The following is a 17,893-nucleotide window of genomic DNA, read 5'->3' as shown; positions in this document are numbered from 1 at the left end:
CTATATTAAGTAAAGAGGACAGATATAATAAAAGCCGTCACTCGTTATTTTTTAGTCATTACTCGCTGTAAACTGTGAGGTAGTCGCGACTTTTTTTTTTTGGGCGAGATGTTTATAAATGTCTTCTATACATTTTCACGGGGTATTTGTGCTTATTTTTCCAACTGTATTTAATTAGATATTTAATTCTCTTTCTAAAAATCATGTTTGCATAAAGTGACAACACCGAATGGATAAATGGGAGGCAATTCAAAAATGTCCTTCATAGAAAATATTCGGCATGAATTTTTTGATTTCCAGCGGGTTACTCGCCACAAAATAACGAGTGACGGCTCTTATTATACATATCTATCCTCTTTGTATTAAGTTGATATACTTTAAAGTGTTTATCGAGAACAGGAGAGATAACTCGAGCTCTTCATAATTGACTATGCCAATAATCGATTAGCCGATTAGGAAAAATTGTTTGTAAAATAGTCGTGCTAGTTGTTTTTATTCGATTAGTCACAAAGTCGACTGCTTGAATATTTTTTTCTTAAATTTGAATGAATTCTGCTTGTTTGGCATCCTCGAAAAAAAAATTCAGTACGTTTCCGGAAACTCATTTTCCAGCAAATAATTTTTCTTAACTTTTATGACAAAAAATTTTATTTATGAAACCCTCAGAACTCGAAGAACAACAGTTAGTTGATTATGTTAAAATCGAATACTAGCTAGTCGATTTTCAATCAAAGGAAAAGTTAATACTAGAAAAGTTTACAATCGATTTTACACAAGATCCCGAGTGATAACTTGGTATCACCTTAATTACGTAAGGGTACTGTAGATTTTTTGTATTAAACGTCTGCATTTGAGTATGTGTATTCAAAAACTGCACTAATTCTGCTTCTTTACTCTTAAATTTATTTACAGCAAACATAGGTGATCATGCTGCAGCGAAAATTATTGCTTTATAAAAATAGTCAAATTCACCCAAGTATTAGTAAAAATTAATTTAATAAATTTGACTGATAGTGAAATTACATTAAAGATATAGCTTATCATGAGTTCGACCCTTCGCTTGATTGAATTTTTTATATTCTATTAAATGATTACATTAGGCGAACAATTTCCAACATTTTTTTCAGAAATAATAAAGGGGCCGACAATAGACTGGCAATTTTAAAGAGGTACTCCTTAAAATGCTTTTAAGACTGCGAACTGGATGCGGATAATGACAGCGCTAGGAAAATTTGGCACACCTGCTAACCTGCGCAGAATAATTGGTAGTTATTTTAGAGACAAAGTACTCCTCTTATCCCTTAGGGATCTGTTCTAGGGCCAACGCTAGGGAATGCGATGTGTAACGGGTTAGGGGGTTTAGAATATACCCGCAGTAGATATGCCTGTCGTAAGGGGCAACTAAAATACCAAATTGATTCAAGGGGTTGTGTAGCGCAACCCTTTCAAGGAGTTGCTAGCGCAATATATAGCTTCTCCAACCCAATTTCAACTTCACCTACCTGTGGCGAAACCTGTTTCTTTAACACCGGAGGTCCTGGCGGCTCCAATATGGATCTAGGGGATGGGAGGACGATATGGCCAAGAAGGTCTCATGTGCTCATACCAAATCGTTCCCGAGACAGTCGGTCTAGTACCCTAATGGTGCTTGTTACCGGAACGTACCGGATCTGCATCCGGCAAAGGACCGTCAAAATCGATAACACTCCCCGAGGTCTTCGGCCCAAAATCTCTTCAGGGGTTATAGCGCCTTACATTTATATTATTTATTTATGACATTGGAACCGGGCAACCATCTGAAGATGCCAAAAAAAGCATAAGGTCACGAACAATACTTAGTTGGCAAGAACGTTAGAAGTAATCAAGAAAAAGGCACGGGACCTTCACGTTAGTTCGTAATATAGAGGAATGATATGAGAGGAAGCACGGCGAACTAAACTACCACCTCACGCAGATATTGAGTGAGCTCGGCGGTTTCAAGTAGTATTTACATAAGCGTAGGATAGAGGAGGATCCTCTCTGTCCAGACTGTTCCACCGAATTGGAAAAAGCAATGTTTCATTGCCCTCATTTTCTCAGCGAAATACTCTTTGTACACAGAGTTTCTGGAGAGAAACCTTCCATAAGGAATTCAGTTCCCCTAATATGCAGACACATGTGTTACCCGTCCTATGAAAAGGTGCCTTATGACTCAAAAAAAAAAAAACAAGAAAACTACTAAGAAAGTGAAGAAATGCATTGTTCATCTTTAACAGCTGTTTCTCGCAATTTTTTTTTTGAGTCATAAGCCACCTTTTCCTAGGCCGGGTCACATATGTAGATGTTTGGACTGTTGTGAGCAAAATGCCGTTCCTACTGATGACGCGATTAATGCATGCCGAAAGAGAGCGCAAAGAAATGCGCATGCGAAACAGTGCCGATTAAATCGCCTTATCGATATCATGAAAAATTTTCTATTTTAATAAATCCTCGGATATGTGTCGAATTGATTGTTGGAAAGAGCGGATACCCTATTACATACATCCGCTGTTAAAAAAATAAACCACTTGAAAATTTTAAAAAGTCGTTTTTTTTTTGTCAAATTAAAACGAGGATTTAGCCGGACTAAAAGTGATCAAACATTTCGTTTCGGCCGAATTTAAACTATTTTAAATTTTTATATAATGGTTTGGTCTTCACTCAGAAAAAAACAATGACCTAAAATGGTGAAAACATTTCCTTTACAAAATTTCTTTTAGTTGATAAAAATTTCAAATTATTGAGTAAGAATTTATAATTTTTGTATAAAGTTTTCATTAACTTCAGGAAAAATCTCTCTTAAATTTTATCTCCATTCTTAAGAATGTTATTTTTATGACCACAAAAAAATAGTTTTAATGTTTAAGAAAACTAGTTGTCCAGATTTAGGTAAGTATTTCTATGACGAAATATCATATACCATTTTTCCTTGTTTCAGTAGCTTTTTTTTTTTGAGTATTTCAAAATGTATTCTTCAGCGAGCAGTGGAGCAGTGGATAAATTTTAAAAAATATAATATAATTTAAAATTGTGTGGTATTTTCAGTGCAGAGTGCCTATCTATGATTTATGACAATTTGGGAATTTTTTTTTTAACCTTATTTTTTTACGTGCGCTTGTGGGCTGCGTGAGGACTCACGTGTTTTGTGTTTAAATATTTTAATATTTACACGTGTGCAAAAAAATTCTGAATTTATAAATTTCAAAGAAAGAGACTATTGAACCTTTGCCAAACTGATATGGAATTTTTGGCAGAAAAAAATTTAAAACTTAAAAAAAGTTATTATTATCTAACTCATTTTGTTTTGTTGATTTTCCGACAGCGTAGATGATTGATGTACATTGGAACGTTTTTCCGACATTCCATGTCAAATTTGGTTTGAAGAAAAACCAATTTCGGCGACGTGTCATCAAGATGGTACAACGCTGAATCCGGTTTCTCCACGAACGACATTTAACAAGGGGTGACGGAAAATTGTTGCAATATACATAAAGTTAAATATGTTAAATAATTGGTTATAGTTCAAAAGTCTCATTTTTTACATACAATAAATAATATAACTACTTACTCTTAAAACTATATTCATCTAATTTGAGTTTGTTTTCTAAGTAGTCAAAATAGGAAAATTATTCAAAAACCTGCTAACTGTAATCAACAAAACGTTAAGGTATTTATGTATCTAATATATTTTATTTAATTATTGTGCAGCAATTCAAATAGAAATAATTTCATCTAAACAATGACTTTTTATAGTCAGTTAATTTAAATTAAGTAGTCATTGACGTTTACTTGAACTTAGTACAAATTATAATAACATAATCTGCATATTTTTTTAAATGGATACTATAATACCCAGTATGAGATTTTTTCCAATATTACAAGGTTTCAGAGCTGTACACTCTACCACTGTACACTCAACCCTAGACTGACGTGCAGTCACAGTTTTATGAAAATTGGGTTCTGTAAAAATGTTTGCCCTGCGGATTCCTCTAATTTTAGAGAAGAAAAGATTTTTGTTGAATCAAAACTGACAGTTTTGCTTTACCAACCGAGAGGCAACTTATACCGCAAATTGAAAAAAATATATTCTTCCTCAATACAGAGTTGCTAAAGAAAGCATTCCATAATTATTCGATCAATTTTTGCCCCAGAGGATTGCAAATCTTTTTTATTTGCTCGGAATAATGTATAACAAGTTTGAGTAAATATTTATTTTTGTTATGCCTTTTTAGTCCATGGATTGCAGTACTGAGAGGAATGCATTCAGCAAATCCTTTGCATTAAACTTATGTGTGTCTTGTTTAATGATGAAATTTGTTCAGTAAATTAAAAGAGTTACTATATTTGTTTGTACTAAAAGATGCATTAAAGCATAGTTTTTTTTGACATCTTACCTACTTATAAGAGGTCATTATAATTTGATGAGAAATACTTGAAAATTATATATTTGCTTTTCCGGTTTCTAGCAAAAGCACACCACCTTCTCTACAAATCTATAGCATTTCTGAAATGACAAACAATTACAGTCGAATGCGCTCTTTGTGAGATTTTCTTACAAGTATATAACTCTGCTTCTTTTAATAATGAAATAACAAAATGTAAAATAAAGTCGCGTTACCAAACTGGGAAAGTAGGTGTTTAATATTGCCACCATGGCCTACTTTACATTCGTTTGCATTAGTATAAAAGCCCAAACTGGCAAAGTACTTTATATAAAAATATATGATTATAATACAATTTTACACATAGGGAATACTTTTGAATTTTATTGTTTTATTCGAGGAATGATTTTGTATGTTAATATTCCCAATTAAGGATGCAAAAGAAGTAGGTATTTAGTCTGGACTAACAAAAAGGAATAATGGCTAAAAAAATTATTCATTATTCCAAGCAATGGACTAATGGCTGCAATCTGAAAGTGTTATTCCATGAATGGGAATGCATTTCGTTATGATAAGATTCATTAGCAACTCTGCCTCAATATTCCGAAACGATTGAATTCCCGAACAACTCTACCTCAATATTCCGGGGTGATTCATTCCTTAACAACTCTACCCCAATGTTATTACAAAATGAAAACTTTTCTAAACATTCATAGTTAATTTAAAAATTTTTCGATTCGACTACCTCGAAAAAAAAATTGCAATTATTTTGTTGGGTATTTAATTTAAGTAGTGAGTTCTAAAATCGATCATACGCACATAATAAAAATACAATTAAATAATTGCGAATGTTCCTTATGCTAAATTCATTGTGCACAATTTCAATAGCGTAGTTATTAAAAAATGCATTCATATCTGATTATGAGCATTCAATTTATTACAGTTTCCAAATATTTGGTTGGAAAATTTATTTAAGTGTTTCTAAGTGTGGACTTTAACGATTAAATTCAGTCCTTATAATAATTAATGAGTAATCGACAAAAAATATATATTATTAATATTGATAACCTAGAGCAGCGGTGCGCAACGGCCGCAGGTCTTCGATTAAAGACGCAACTTTTTTGTTGTAGTATGTGTCTGTATGGATGTGAATGTTTGATCGCAGAATTCACGAATGAGATGTTTACTTACAAGCGTCGAATGGCAAGGTGCTTAAGAGAGCCCTTAAAATGCCGAGTTGTCTTAATTTTATTCAAAGTCAATTAGTCGTTTCATTTCACCATGTTCCTTCGTTATTCACAGTAGCTTCGTTATTCAATTCTATTATTTCCCGAAATGTTAATTTTTTGGTTTTTAAATGGCACCACCCCAAGCACAAAGTTCATAGTAATTTGGTTTTTTAATGGCACCACGCCAGGCACAAAATCAGTAATATGTATTTCAGGATCCGATATGTGGTTTGTTTCCATGTTTTTTCCACTGCCCTGTTATGTTTCGTTACGTATATAAAAAGCGTTTGGTTTTTCAATGGCACCACGCCAGATTTTAGTTTTCACTGATTCCTGTTAGGAGTGCAAAAAACCACCCTAACTCCAGGTCAGGGAAGCATTGCATCTCCCAACTCCGCCAAAACGCCAGAATGGAGCACAGAAGCCAACCTTCAGGCCTATTTTAAATTTCGGTTCAACTAAAAAAGTCCAAAAATATTGCAGTTGAACCGAGGATGACTCTGCGGAAAAGACAAGATATGAATGATACTGGATCTTTGTTGATGCGCTCACACGACATGTAGGCGAACGCCGAGTAGTTTTACGAAGCTCTAGAGAGCAGCACTGACAAAGAGCTAAATGATACACATTTTCTCGCAAGTAAAATTTATAATGTTTAAGAATTTCGTTATCGGCGCAAAGATTACATTCAAGTTATTTCATAATTTAAATGATTCTTATTTCATTATTTAATAAATTTAATAGAATTTTGTACTTTTTGGTAAAAAAAGAAAAAAAGTAAAGGCAGAAATCGTAGATAACTAAGCATCAATTCTATTGTGTTTTTATATGAATGCATTCTTAAACAACTCCAGTCATCAGTATGACCAAAAATAAAATTAAATAAAAATTATAAACATAATTTTTGCAACAACTGTACACTAGACAAAAATACGTTAAAGCGTACAGAATACGAATAACTCTTAAAAGAAAATATTTCGGTGACACATATACATTTATAGGTACTTATATACAATTCGAGACTTTTCAATACATACGTCATTAATTTATATATATAGAAAGGAGAGAGAGATTGCACACATATTTCATATAACATACATACAAGTGCACAGTACGAGTATAATTTAATTAAAATTTGAATTTCTTTTACCACTGGTAGTGTGTCAAATTTATTCACCTTTTTGTTTCTGAAATTATTTAAAATTGAAAAAAAAAGAGTATGTATTTGAGCATATACAGAGTATATAGATATATGTATATGTAGAGTATTTAGATGTGATGATTACATGAAGTAATGTATGATTTAATGTATGTACACACACTTTGTAGTGATGATATGAAAAAATGTTTTTATTTTTCATTATAAACTTTATGTAATACAAAAATCGCTATCTCGCAATCTGTACTGAGATTACTTGCGCTACACAGAAAAATATTTCAAAGATAACATATTGTGCCAATAATATGAAAGGAATGCATGCTAGAGAAAGCTCAATTCGTTCCAATTTGAATCCTTTACGAAATCTTCAACTTATTCACCTCCAAAAATTTATAAACGAGTTAGAAACGGCGCCCAACATAGGGTGCACTAATGTGGCTTTTATAGCGCAGTGGGCTTTTAAACGATAATTGTGTAGATGAGAATATCTTAGTCAGTAAACAGTACGTGTGAGCACAGATATTTCGAATAGAAACGGGGATGAGATCATTTGTAACTCAAAATGCGCGAGGCTGGTTGTGAGGAATAAAGAAGGTCCAGCTAAATAGAAGAAACGGGCAAGAAAGTCATTCAAGAATTTCATCTGTTCTTTTGTGGTGATTCCTTCGAAAAGAAAATGAAGCCTTTATTTCTCAAATAATTATACATACAACCAATTTTGTTCAATAGTTTTTGAAAAAATTACCATGATATTATTCATGGGGCTCGCTAATTTGTGTCTTTATATTAACGATTACCGCACTAACGAATCGTGAATTACGTCGATTTTGCATTGAAATTTTATTGGCACCTCTTTCATAAAAAAACCGATGAGTTGTCGATAGCAAATCGATAGCACGCCGATAACAAATTGGTAACACTTCACTAACAAGTCGTTAATATTTAGAAAACTGATAACATATCGGTATCCTTTCGATAACAAAAAGATAGCATGACGATATTATAATCGCTAACTTTACGATAGCAAATCGATGACTTTTTGATAATATATCGATAATTTTTTAGTAAATCATCAAGCACTTTTCAATACTTAATTGATAACTTTTGATCTCATATCGATAACTTTTTGATAGCAAATCGATAGCTATGTAAAGGGATATATCCATAATTCACTCTTTTAATTCATTCATTTGCGTCTTTAACATGCTGATATCTCATTGATAACAAACCACTAATACTACAATAACAACTTGATAGCACGCCGTGCAGTTTCACTTCCACCCTCGAATTTGATTTCTAATTTTACCATTCCTCCTTTCCTTATGTCTTTCATACAAGCTGTATTCCCAATATAGCATATCACTTCCAAAGCCTACGCTTATAGAACCCTTTTTTAGTCGGAACCTTAGAAAGGTTTACCAACGATTAGCTACATGTTTTTGCGAGTATCAAGTTTTGGGGAACATAATTATTAAGTATTAAGTAGACGAAATCTAATTTTTACAAAAATATTTCAATGGTGTGTTCCTAATAAGCTTACCCAGCAAACATTTAAGTGAGAGAACGATTAGAAAACAAATTGAATTCTAACGTAGGTAATGAAGGTTACAGCACGATATCCGAAACTGTGGAGAATTATTGCATTTTTGAAAAAAAGTGGACTTCGTTTTCGATATTGAGAAATGGGTTAAAATTCTAATCTAATTGTAACGTCAATTTCTAACTGGTTTCTAATGTAAATTTAAAATTGAGTTCTTATTGTTTTATTACTTCAAATACTTTTAATTAGTTATAAGCTTACATACTTAATATGAATATAATTAAAAGGCTTCCTAAAATAGTTCAAAACCTAACTTAATCGAAATTTCCGCTGCAAGAATCACTAAAGGAATATTCAGTATTTAGTTCTGCCTTGATTTGAGGCATGAATGAGGGCACGTTTTCTTCAAAATTCCAGCCAAAGAGCGCATCTATAGTTTGCCCAATTTACCTCTTTACTTTTTTAAATTTATTTTCACTTGCTAATTTTAACTATAACAAAAAACTGATCAAGTCATATAAAAAGCCGTTAATTGTGACAACATCGCATTTCAAATGTTTCTCAAATCGTTCTCTAATCGAATTCTAACATTTTCTCTAATCAAGCTTTTGATTAGAAACGCATCAGAGAAATACATTAGAGTTATTCTGTTCAATCACAATACTTCTGTAACGTTAGAAACTCTGTTTGCTGCATAGCGGATTTCAAGTGGAATCAAAAGAGAGTATTTTTTAAATTTTATTCCATTTAAATTTTAAACTTAGTCTGAAATCTCAAATTTGTTTTAAAACATAATACATAAATATTAAAACATTTCAGCTGTTAGACGCTTCTGGTTTTAGCACAAAACCAAAAAAAGTACAAAATATAAATATAGAAACTTGAAGACACTTCTGGTTTAAAAAAACCCAAAATTTAAATTTGGTGATGAAAATCTAAAGATAAATAATATAACAATTTTTGTTCTTATATCGGTCTACTGATTTGTAAGTTCGCGGGTTTGAATCGAGTTAAGGCCTAACAATAATTATTTTATCATTATTATTGTTACGATACATTTTTTCTTAATTGAAAAAATTATTAAATTAGAATATAGATCCATTTCGGGAACTGCTAAATTCCTTCATCGGATACGTTTAGGCGCCGCCGCTATAACCATTCAGCCATCACAGCGGTTTTTTGTTTGTCTTCATTATTCCTATTTCTATTCTGGTTCTTGCCAATTGATATTCACAGCACTGCGACATCTGTTGCAGAATGGATGTGAAAATTGGACTTGTTTGATGGCAATGATGCCAAAGTTCATATTTTATTGACACTTTTTCCCCGTGCTAAACGTTACCGATTAAGTAATTTAGTAGTTCCCGAAATAGATCTATACAACGAGCTTTAGCAGTTTTCTAAATTTTTTCTTTCTTCTTTTCTAATTTAATAATTTTTTGAATTAAGAAAAAATTTATCATAACAATAATAATGATAAAATAATTATTGTTAGACCTTGAGCTCGATTCAAACCCGCGATCTGATAAATAATTTAGTTGAAAAGTGTTATAAGTCAAAGATTCTTTTTCATAATATTTTGTTATACATTTGAACTGTTATGGCAAATTTGGTTATACTAGTTTAATAGCTCGAAGGTAGAGGAAACGTCGTGCGCTCATCTTCACGAGAACCGGTATAATTCACATTTTAAACCAAATTTGGTTTCGTTATATATGACGTACAACAAAAGGTTTCAGATTTAGGTTCAAACCTTCAACTTTGTAGCTATTCATTATTTTAGAATTAAAACTGGAATTTACCACCAGATATTTAATATATTTCGGGAAACGGACGCTAATTTGTAAAAACCCGTATGCGATTCGATGATTTAATGAATATGCCAGTGAAATGTAAATGACTTTACTAATGTAAATGTACATACTTGTATATGTGTGAGTATGCGATTGAGTGTGTTTTTTTTATTAGTTCAAATATAAATCGCACACTTAATTCAAGAAGTATGTAGTAAACACATATTTGGATAGATATTAATTTACCTAACGGAGGGACGTTTTCTGATCGTAGTCCGTCGTGCCAGTGATGCCAAACTATTATGCTCGGCATCACCGTTTAGATGATGATTTGTGTTAGCTAATAAATGCGTTTGTGAATTGGCACCACCATCACCATTAGCCTCATAGCTAATGGAGCCCTGCCTTGATCCGCCTTTGTCGAGCGCAGCCATATCGAGCAGGCAGTTGAAGAATGATTGTTTCTGTTTTTTTTTTTTTTTGGTTTTGCGGTCGTTTTTATTATTGGTTACGATTGTTTTACGTTGCGAAATAATTTACGTACACAAAAAGTTTATTGTTTGTAGTTGTTTTAGGTGATGTGTGTTTTTTATATTCAAATTTGTATGTACGGTTTTGAATTTAAAATAATTGTTTTTTCAAGAATTCGAATTGAAGGCAATTGCAAGCAGTAGGAGTAATGTAAGTTTTGTTTTGTTTTTGTTTAACAGTTTTTTTTTAGTTTAATTTTTGATTTGTACAGTGCATTGTTGGTGTGGTATTCCATGCGATTTTAAACAGCATTGCAGATTGATTTGTTGTTGTTTGATTGGTTTACAGGTTTTTTCGCATTTTGTACATAATTTACAGATATATATGTATATTTTTTTTGTTGGTGATGCGTTATAATAAAAAGAGAATTTTGCGTTGTGACATGTGTGGGTGAATAATCGTAAAAAAATGGTGAAATAGCAATAAGAGAAGTATTTAAGTTTTTTTTATTATTATTTAGTTTGCATGATAAGAAGAATTTAAAAAATTTTTGAATAATTTAAATTGTTTGAAATAGCATTCAAGAAATAAGACTTGTAAAATAGCTTAAATAAGTAGATATGTATGCATAGTGATGTAAATAAAGCTATAATAAATTTTGATTATGACGGATTTTTTTTTTGTTTTATAGCAATGACCTTATTCTGTAAATCCGTTTGAAAGAAACTGCATTCGAATTTGAAAAATGAAAATTATGTACGTGGTTTTTTTTAGGGGCAGTGTATAATTTTTAATAATTTTGTTTTAAGAAGATTTTCGGCAGATATAAAAAAGATAAAAACTACAGCTTTTTTATTTTTCTACGCGTTTCCATACTTCTTACATCTTCATCAGTGAGTTAGACTTTTCTGGGTAAAACATTGTTGTATAATTTACTGAAATAAATCAGACTCCCTGATGAAGATGTATAAAAAGCATCGAAACGCGTAGGAGAATAAAAAAAACTGTAGTTTTTGTCTCTTATTACATTGGCCGAAATGCGCCTGAAAAAATAAAGAATTATGTAATTTTACTGCGTATCAATCGATTTACAGAAAAGATTTCAGTATTTAAAAAAATCGCAAAGTTTTGATATATATTTATGATATGCAAAAAATATCTACATTTGTTTTTATAATATAAAATAAGTGTAATAATAAAACTAATTTCTATGCGTCTTACGCTCTACGCAATACCAGTTAAATTCTAAAATGCATTTTGATGTGTTGCGCAAGCACGTAAATTTTGTTTTACTAGCCTTTTTTAAAGTTATATGTATAGTAGATATGTATATATTTAAAGACTTTTATAGCAAAACGCAATAACTGCGCCTATTTTGACGTCAATGTTTTTTTTAGTTTTAAATATGATAATTCTTAGAATATTCAACCATCATTCACCTAAGTAGTTTACTTATAGCATTTGCATATCAAGTGAAAGTTTTATCAAGTCAAATTAAGCTTTTTTTTAAATCAAATGCAACTTTCTCAGATCAAATGAAACTTTTTTTCAAGTCAAAATAACCTTTTTTACAAATCGAATTAAGGATTTTTCATATGAAATGAAAATTTTCTCAAACTAAGTGAAACTTTTTTTAAATTATACTAAATTTTTTACAAATCAAATGAAAATTTTCTCAAACTAAGTGAAACTTTTTTTAAATTATACTAAATTTTTTACAAATCAAATGAAAATTTTTTCAAATCGAACCTCCCTTTTTTCATATCAAATGTAACTTTTTTCATATAAGATGATATTTCTTACAAATTAGATGAAACTTTAAATCAAATGAAACTTTCTCAGATCAAATGAAACTTTTTTTCAAGTCAAAAGAAACTTCTTTACAAAACGAATTAAGGATTTTTCACATGAAATGAAAATTTTCTCAAACTAAGTGAAACTTTTTTTAAATTATACTAAATTTTTTAAAAATCAAATGAAAATTTTCTCAAACTAAGTGAAACTTTTTTTAAATTATACTAAATTTTTTACAAATCAAATGAAAATTTTTTCAAATCGAACCTCCCTTTTTTCATATCAAATGTAATTTTTTTCATATAAGATGATATTTCTTACAAATTAGATGAAAATTTTTTGAAATTAAGTGAAACTTTTTTCAAATACAATTAAAATTTTTCCATATCAAATTAAACTTTTTTCAAATCAAGTTAAGGTTTTTTAAATCAAATTAAACTGTTTTCCAACCAAACGCACCTTTTTTCAAGTCAAAACAAACCTTTTTCAATTAAATTAAATTTCTTTCAAATCGAACTAAACTTTTTCATATCAAATGAAACTTTTTTCAAATTAAGTGAAATTTTTTTCAAATGAAAAGAATTTTTTTCAAGTCAAATCAAACATTTTCCAAATCAGACCAAACTTTTTTCAAATACAAACTAAACTTTTTTCAAATCAAATTGAATTTTTTTCAAATTAAATAAAACTTTTTCAAAGCAAATGAAAATTTTTTCAAATAAAATGAAATCAGTTGAAATTTTTTAAATCAAATGAAATCTTTTTCAAATCAAATTAAACAATTTTCAAATCAAAATTTTTTTCATATCAAAAGAAATTTTTTTAAATCAAATGAAACTTTTTTTAAATCAAATGAAACTTAATACAAACCAATTTCATTTTCTAAAAACCAAATTAAACTTGTTTTCTTTAATAATTTTATTTTCGCAATAGTCTCTTAATGCTTCACATATAATTGCTGCGTTTTGTTATAAAGCTTCTTATTTAAGTACTTTAATTTGCAGTTGGATTTACTTTGCTTTAAAATTCGTTTTATTTTCTATTTTATATTATTTATTATTTATATTTTACCACTAAATTTTATAGAGTAGGAAATACATGCTGAGAGCACTAAAATAACGTTTTCAAACTGCACTCATACTATTTTTAGGTGTACTTGAGGGACAAACAATGTGAATTTTATTTTCTGGTCATAAATACGAAATTGTAAAAACCTTAAAAAAGTGCATGCCAAAATAGTTTTTAATAATAACTAAACACCTATACAAAAAATTATAGCATAAAGAAAATCACTTAAGTCAAACTTAAAAAAAAAAAATTAAAAATTTTAAATGAGGTAATTTTTAAGTCTCTTAAAATTAAGGTAATTTTTAAATCTTAACTAAATATAGGACATATTGGTTTAAATTTTTGCGCAGCTAAACACAAAGATCGCCAATTGTTTGCCAAATTGTTTGATTTCTAGCATCAATATTTCTTTCGCCTATCTATGTATGTGTGTGTAATATTTTAATATTTATTGATAATGGGTATTTATTATAATTGACATATAAGTAATAACTTAATTAGTATGTGAGTAAATATTAAGATTTATCTGATAATAGAATAAACTACACAACATTATAAATAACTTTTAAAATTGACCATAGCATTTTCTACAGTTTTTTAACTAAGTGTACTGAAATTTTTTAAAACCTTAAGTTTTAAATTTGTGAAAAGTTGTGTGCTAAAGTTGTCATCTAATTCATGAAAATTTAATTTGTAGGTATGTATTATTTTCATTTGTGTCATTTAGGTGCTTTAAAAAAAAGAAGAATAATGTAAATTTAACTGAGTTTCTTTAATAATTTGGGAAAAATTTAAACAACGTGACATCAAGACGGACAAGGCGACAGCTGTTTCGATTATAACTTGTAAATCTCTTCAAAGCCTTTTCTCCCGGCAGTGGGAGTCGAACCCGCACTCCTACGATAGTTGAAATGGTTACAAACGCATTCAGCTACGTCATACCTTAGTTGTTGTAAAGTTTTTCCCAATTGCCTTCTTTTGCATATTTTAATCTTTTACACATTGCATACTTCGTATGCAATTATGTGTTAAAGCTATGCTTGGTACGGCGGTTTTCCAAGAAATTTTGGTATTTGTTGCTGTTTTTGTTCTATTTATAGAACTACAACGAATTAACCAATTTTGTCTGTTTGTATGATTTAATCGGGGATTGCCCGTATTGCTTTTTTAAATGTATGAAAACATTTATTTGAAGCAATTTTTTAATTGTATATGTATGTAATTGATGTCACGTTGTTTAAATTTTTCCCAAATTATTAAATAAATTATACAATTAAAAAATTGCTTCAAATAAATGTTTTCATACATTTATAAAAGCAATACGGGCATTCCCATACATCACTATTCCGCTTGTAAATAAATGCTCTACAACAACAACAGGAACAAAGAGCGCAGAAAACATTGCACACACATGTAAACAGTAACAAAGAGCGCAGACGATATTTCACTCACAGCATAAAGAGCGCATATGCTATGATTCACATAAGCATGCATATAGCAGATATACAGCAATGAGATATAAACAAGGAACTATTCGAGAAGGCTGTTCGCTAAGTGTACACGATGGGAGAAAATAATGACGAGTCCACCGAGAGTACAAAAGCAGCGTAATTTATAATTATAGGAATAGAAATTATAGGAATAATCAATCAGTCTCATTTTAAAACGTTGTAAGTGAAGTACGCGAATATTTTGAATTGTAAATTTCTACTTCCACTCTAAATAAAATACGACAATTCAGTGATTCGAACAACAACAAAAGGTTCCTAGGATACCCAACAATAAATGTCAGAAGAGAATATACTGAATAAATTCTAGACTTTCTGGGGACAAAGGACTTAATGAAGACGGAAGCAGAGCTATAAGAAATTATGGATTTGGAAAGGAATTAATGCAAAGGGGTATGTCTTTCATCCTGTTGTGGAAGAGGCAACAACAAAAATTGAAGACGAAAACGAAACACTCCATACAATGCTGAAAACAGAGACTCGAACATGATATTGGCAGCAATATCTGCACAAATGTTCACAATGGCATCTTAAATGGATTCGCAGGAAACACGTATAACATCCAAGATTAAAGCACAGGAGATACATATGTTAGAAACGTCGGCACTAATTACATAGAAGATGAAAGAACAGCAGACATACATATCTGGCATGTCAACTGGAAGCGCAAGAGACACGTATGTATATACCAATTGTCATTGCAAAATTTCAGGACAAAATAGAGGCCGAGGTGGATGTTTTGAAGACGAATCCAACAGTTGCAACTAAATCTCCCAACTGTCGCATGGAGCAACACGAATGTAAAATCCCCAAATGTTGAGGGTTCTGTTCTTTCTAAGTATTTAATTTCTAATTTGAGAAGACGTCAGTAGTGGAAAACTGGAGTGCTGAAGATAAAGTTGCTGCACTGTTCGCGGTATTTAAAGATTACGCTCTTGAAATCTTAGAGATCATTTCAGATAGAGAACGGAAAAATTATGAAGCATTGATGGTCGCAGTAGGAAGACGTTGCGGAAGCGAGTATTGGAACCATAAGAGCAAATTTGGGGAGATGCAAAGAGGCTAAGAAAACATTTCAACTAGCACGATTGATCTATCAGATGACATCACTACCAGTAAAACAACTTATTTTAGGGTGGCTCTAAACCAGGCAGCACCAACGTTGTGAAAAATAAAATTGGCACTAGTTTTGCGGGGCCAATTCGTTAAGCTTTTCGTAGTGTTCCCCTGGACAAGTGAATAGAGCTGATGGGCGACTTATGGAGGTATAGGAAGGAAGTAACGTGGAAATCTTTTCAGTTCCTACAACACAGTTGCATAGGTGGAAATATCCTTATTCGAACAAGTCATGAGAAGAAAGAACTATTAGCCATTAATGGCCTGTTCACAACTTAAAATCGATCCAGTCGAAATATGTTCAACTAAAAGTATCATAGTGAATCCGGTATGTTTAACTTGTCGCGAGATAAAATAACGTATCTTGCAACTCTTTGTACTTTTATATGAACGGTCGGCCGTCAAGAGGGGATTCATATTAAGAATGAATAAAAGCGAGACTTTGAAATATGCTCGTAAAAGTGCGGTAGAAGAAAAAAATGTCATTAGAAGCGGCCTTTATCGAGGACACATCGATTTTTAGAATAAATAGAAGACTCATCGTTAGGACGAAAAGCTGATATGGTATCATAAAATTAAAGTCATATATTCTTGGACAATTTTATGATCACTTCGGTGTATTTTACGATCATTTCAAGACTATATCGAAATCTTTTTAGAACTGTTATACTTCAGGATTGTTTTAAGAATTATTTCGAGTCTACTTGGGGACAAATTTGGAACAATTTCAGTACCACTCTACATTATTTTAGGTTTTTTTTCGGGACAACTTTTGGAGCTCGACGGTTCATATAAACTTCGAATCAAAAGTAGTTTAGACCTAATTTCAGTTTTTAATGTATAATAATATTTTGGTAATATGTGTGTAGTAGGTGTTTAAAAAAAAAATTAAAAGATTTTATAATACATAAATTAAGGGTTAAACGTGTGAATTTACAAGTGCTTTTCGGTTAAAAATCCTAACGCAAAATTGTATTTCTTTGGCCAGTTGCGAGTTTCGTAGCAAATATTAATTTATTCAAACCAGCAAATCTTACGTTATCAAGGAATGAATTTCTATAAAAGTAACTAAATCAGGTTGTTCTCGACTTTGAGTGAAATGCACCATAGGTTGTTACCATTTACGAAAACACTTAAAAAACAACATTAAAAAAATCTTCCTAATATGCAAGAAAATTTCGAAAACATGTCATCCCTAGGGCAAGAAACGTATACTCTGAGTGTTATTTCTGCTGTGAAAGTCAACAGCGCCTTTCCCATCGCGGTTGCTGTGGTTAGTCACCATAAAAACAAAAATTCGTGCGCCAATCTCAAGGAAGACTTGCAATAATATTTTTGCAAGGTTCACAGTTAACACATTGGTGTACAGGACGATAAATTGGAACAACGAGTTGTTGTTCACCAACGGACCAAACATTAATTAAAACATAAATACTTATGTTAAAATTTTACAATATTCTTACATTGGCAAGTCTGGTTTTTTGTTCTTGAATTCGGCATTCGGTAAAATGTACCGAGTTTTTTGTCAAGCGAAAAAATTTGTTTAGTCTTTTTAACACTCTAGAAAGTGTTCATCTCAAGTTAAGAATATTTTTTAAAAAATAGATTTTTTATCAGTGTAATTAATTCTTCTGTCAAAAGAGGTGATTTCATTTGTCCTTTCAACAACGAACAACTACTATTATTATGCAAAAGCATCAGCTAATTTTAAACAGAAACTTACCAGAAAACTCTGTCATATTAACAACCTTCTTTATTACTATGCTAATTGATTAAAATCTGTTATTTTAATAGTTTTCATTACTATTCTTAGGG

At 30.9% G+C, this 17,893-nt stretch overlaps 1 protein-coding gene across 21 annotated transcripts in view; it reads right to left on the bottom strand.

Moving 5' to 3' along the window:
• Positions 1–17,893, bottom strand: part of cac (cacophony) — a 503,311-nt gene that overhangs the window by 40,436 nt on the left and 444,982 nt on the right. Inside the window, exons 27-28 of one of the 21 annotated variants that reach the window (XM_067783998.1) lie at positions 10,368–10,585; positions 6,807–6,816 (exon numbers count right to left, since the gene is read on the bottom strand). The exons of 19 other annotated variants lie outside the window; for them this stretch is intronic. In XM_067783998.1, the coding sequence (XP_067640099.1) occupies positions 6,807–6,816; positions 10,368–10,585 (228 nt within the window). Of the gene's footprint in view, positions 1–6,806; positions 6,817–8,745; positions 10,586–17,893 lie in introns of those variants that run through there. One more of the 21 variants, XM_067783995.1, reaches the window with a different exon arrangement.

Source organism: Eurosta solidaginis, chromosome 4, assembly GCF_040869045.1.
Source record: "Eurosta solidaginis isolate ZX-2024a chromosome 4, ASM4086904v1, whole genome shotgun sequence".
NCBI lineage: Eukaryota > Metazoa > Arthropoda > Insecta > Diptera > Tephritidae > Eurosta > Eurosta solidaginis.
The sequence above is the reverse complement of the archived record's forward strand: the minus strand, read 5'-3'. Positions and strand labels throughout refer to the sequence as shown.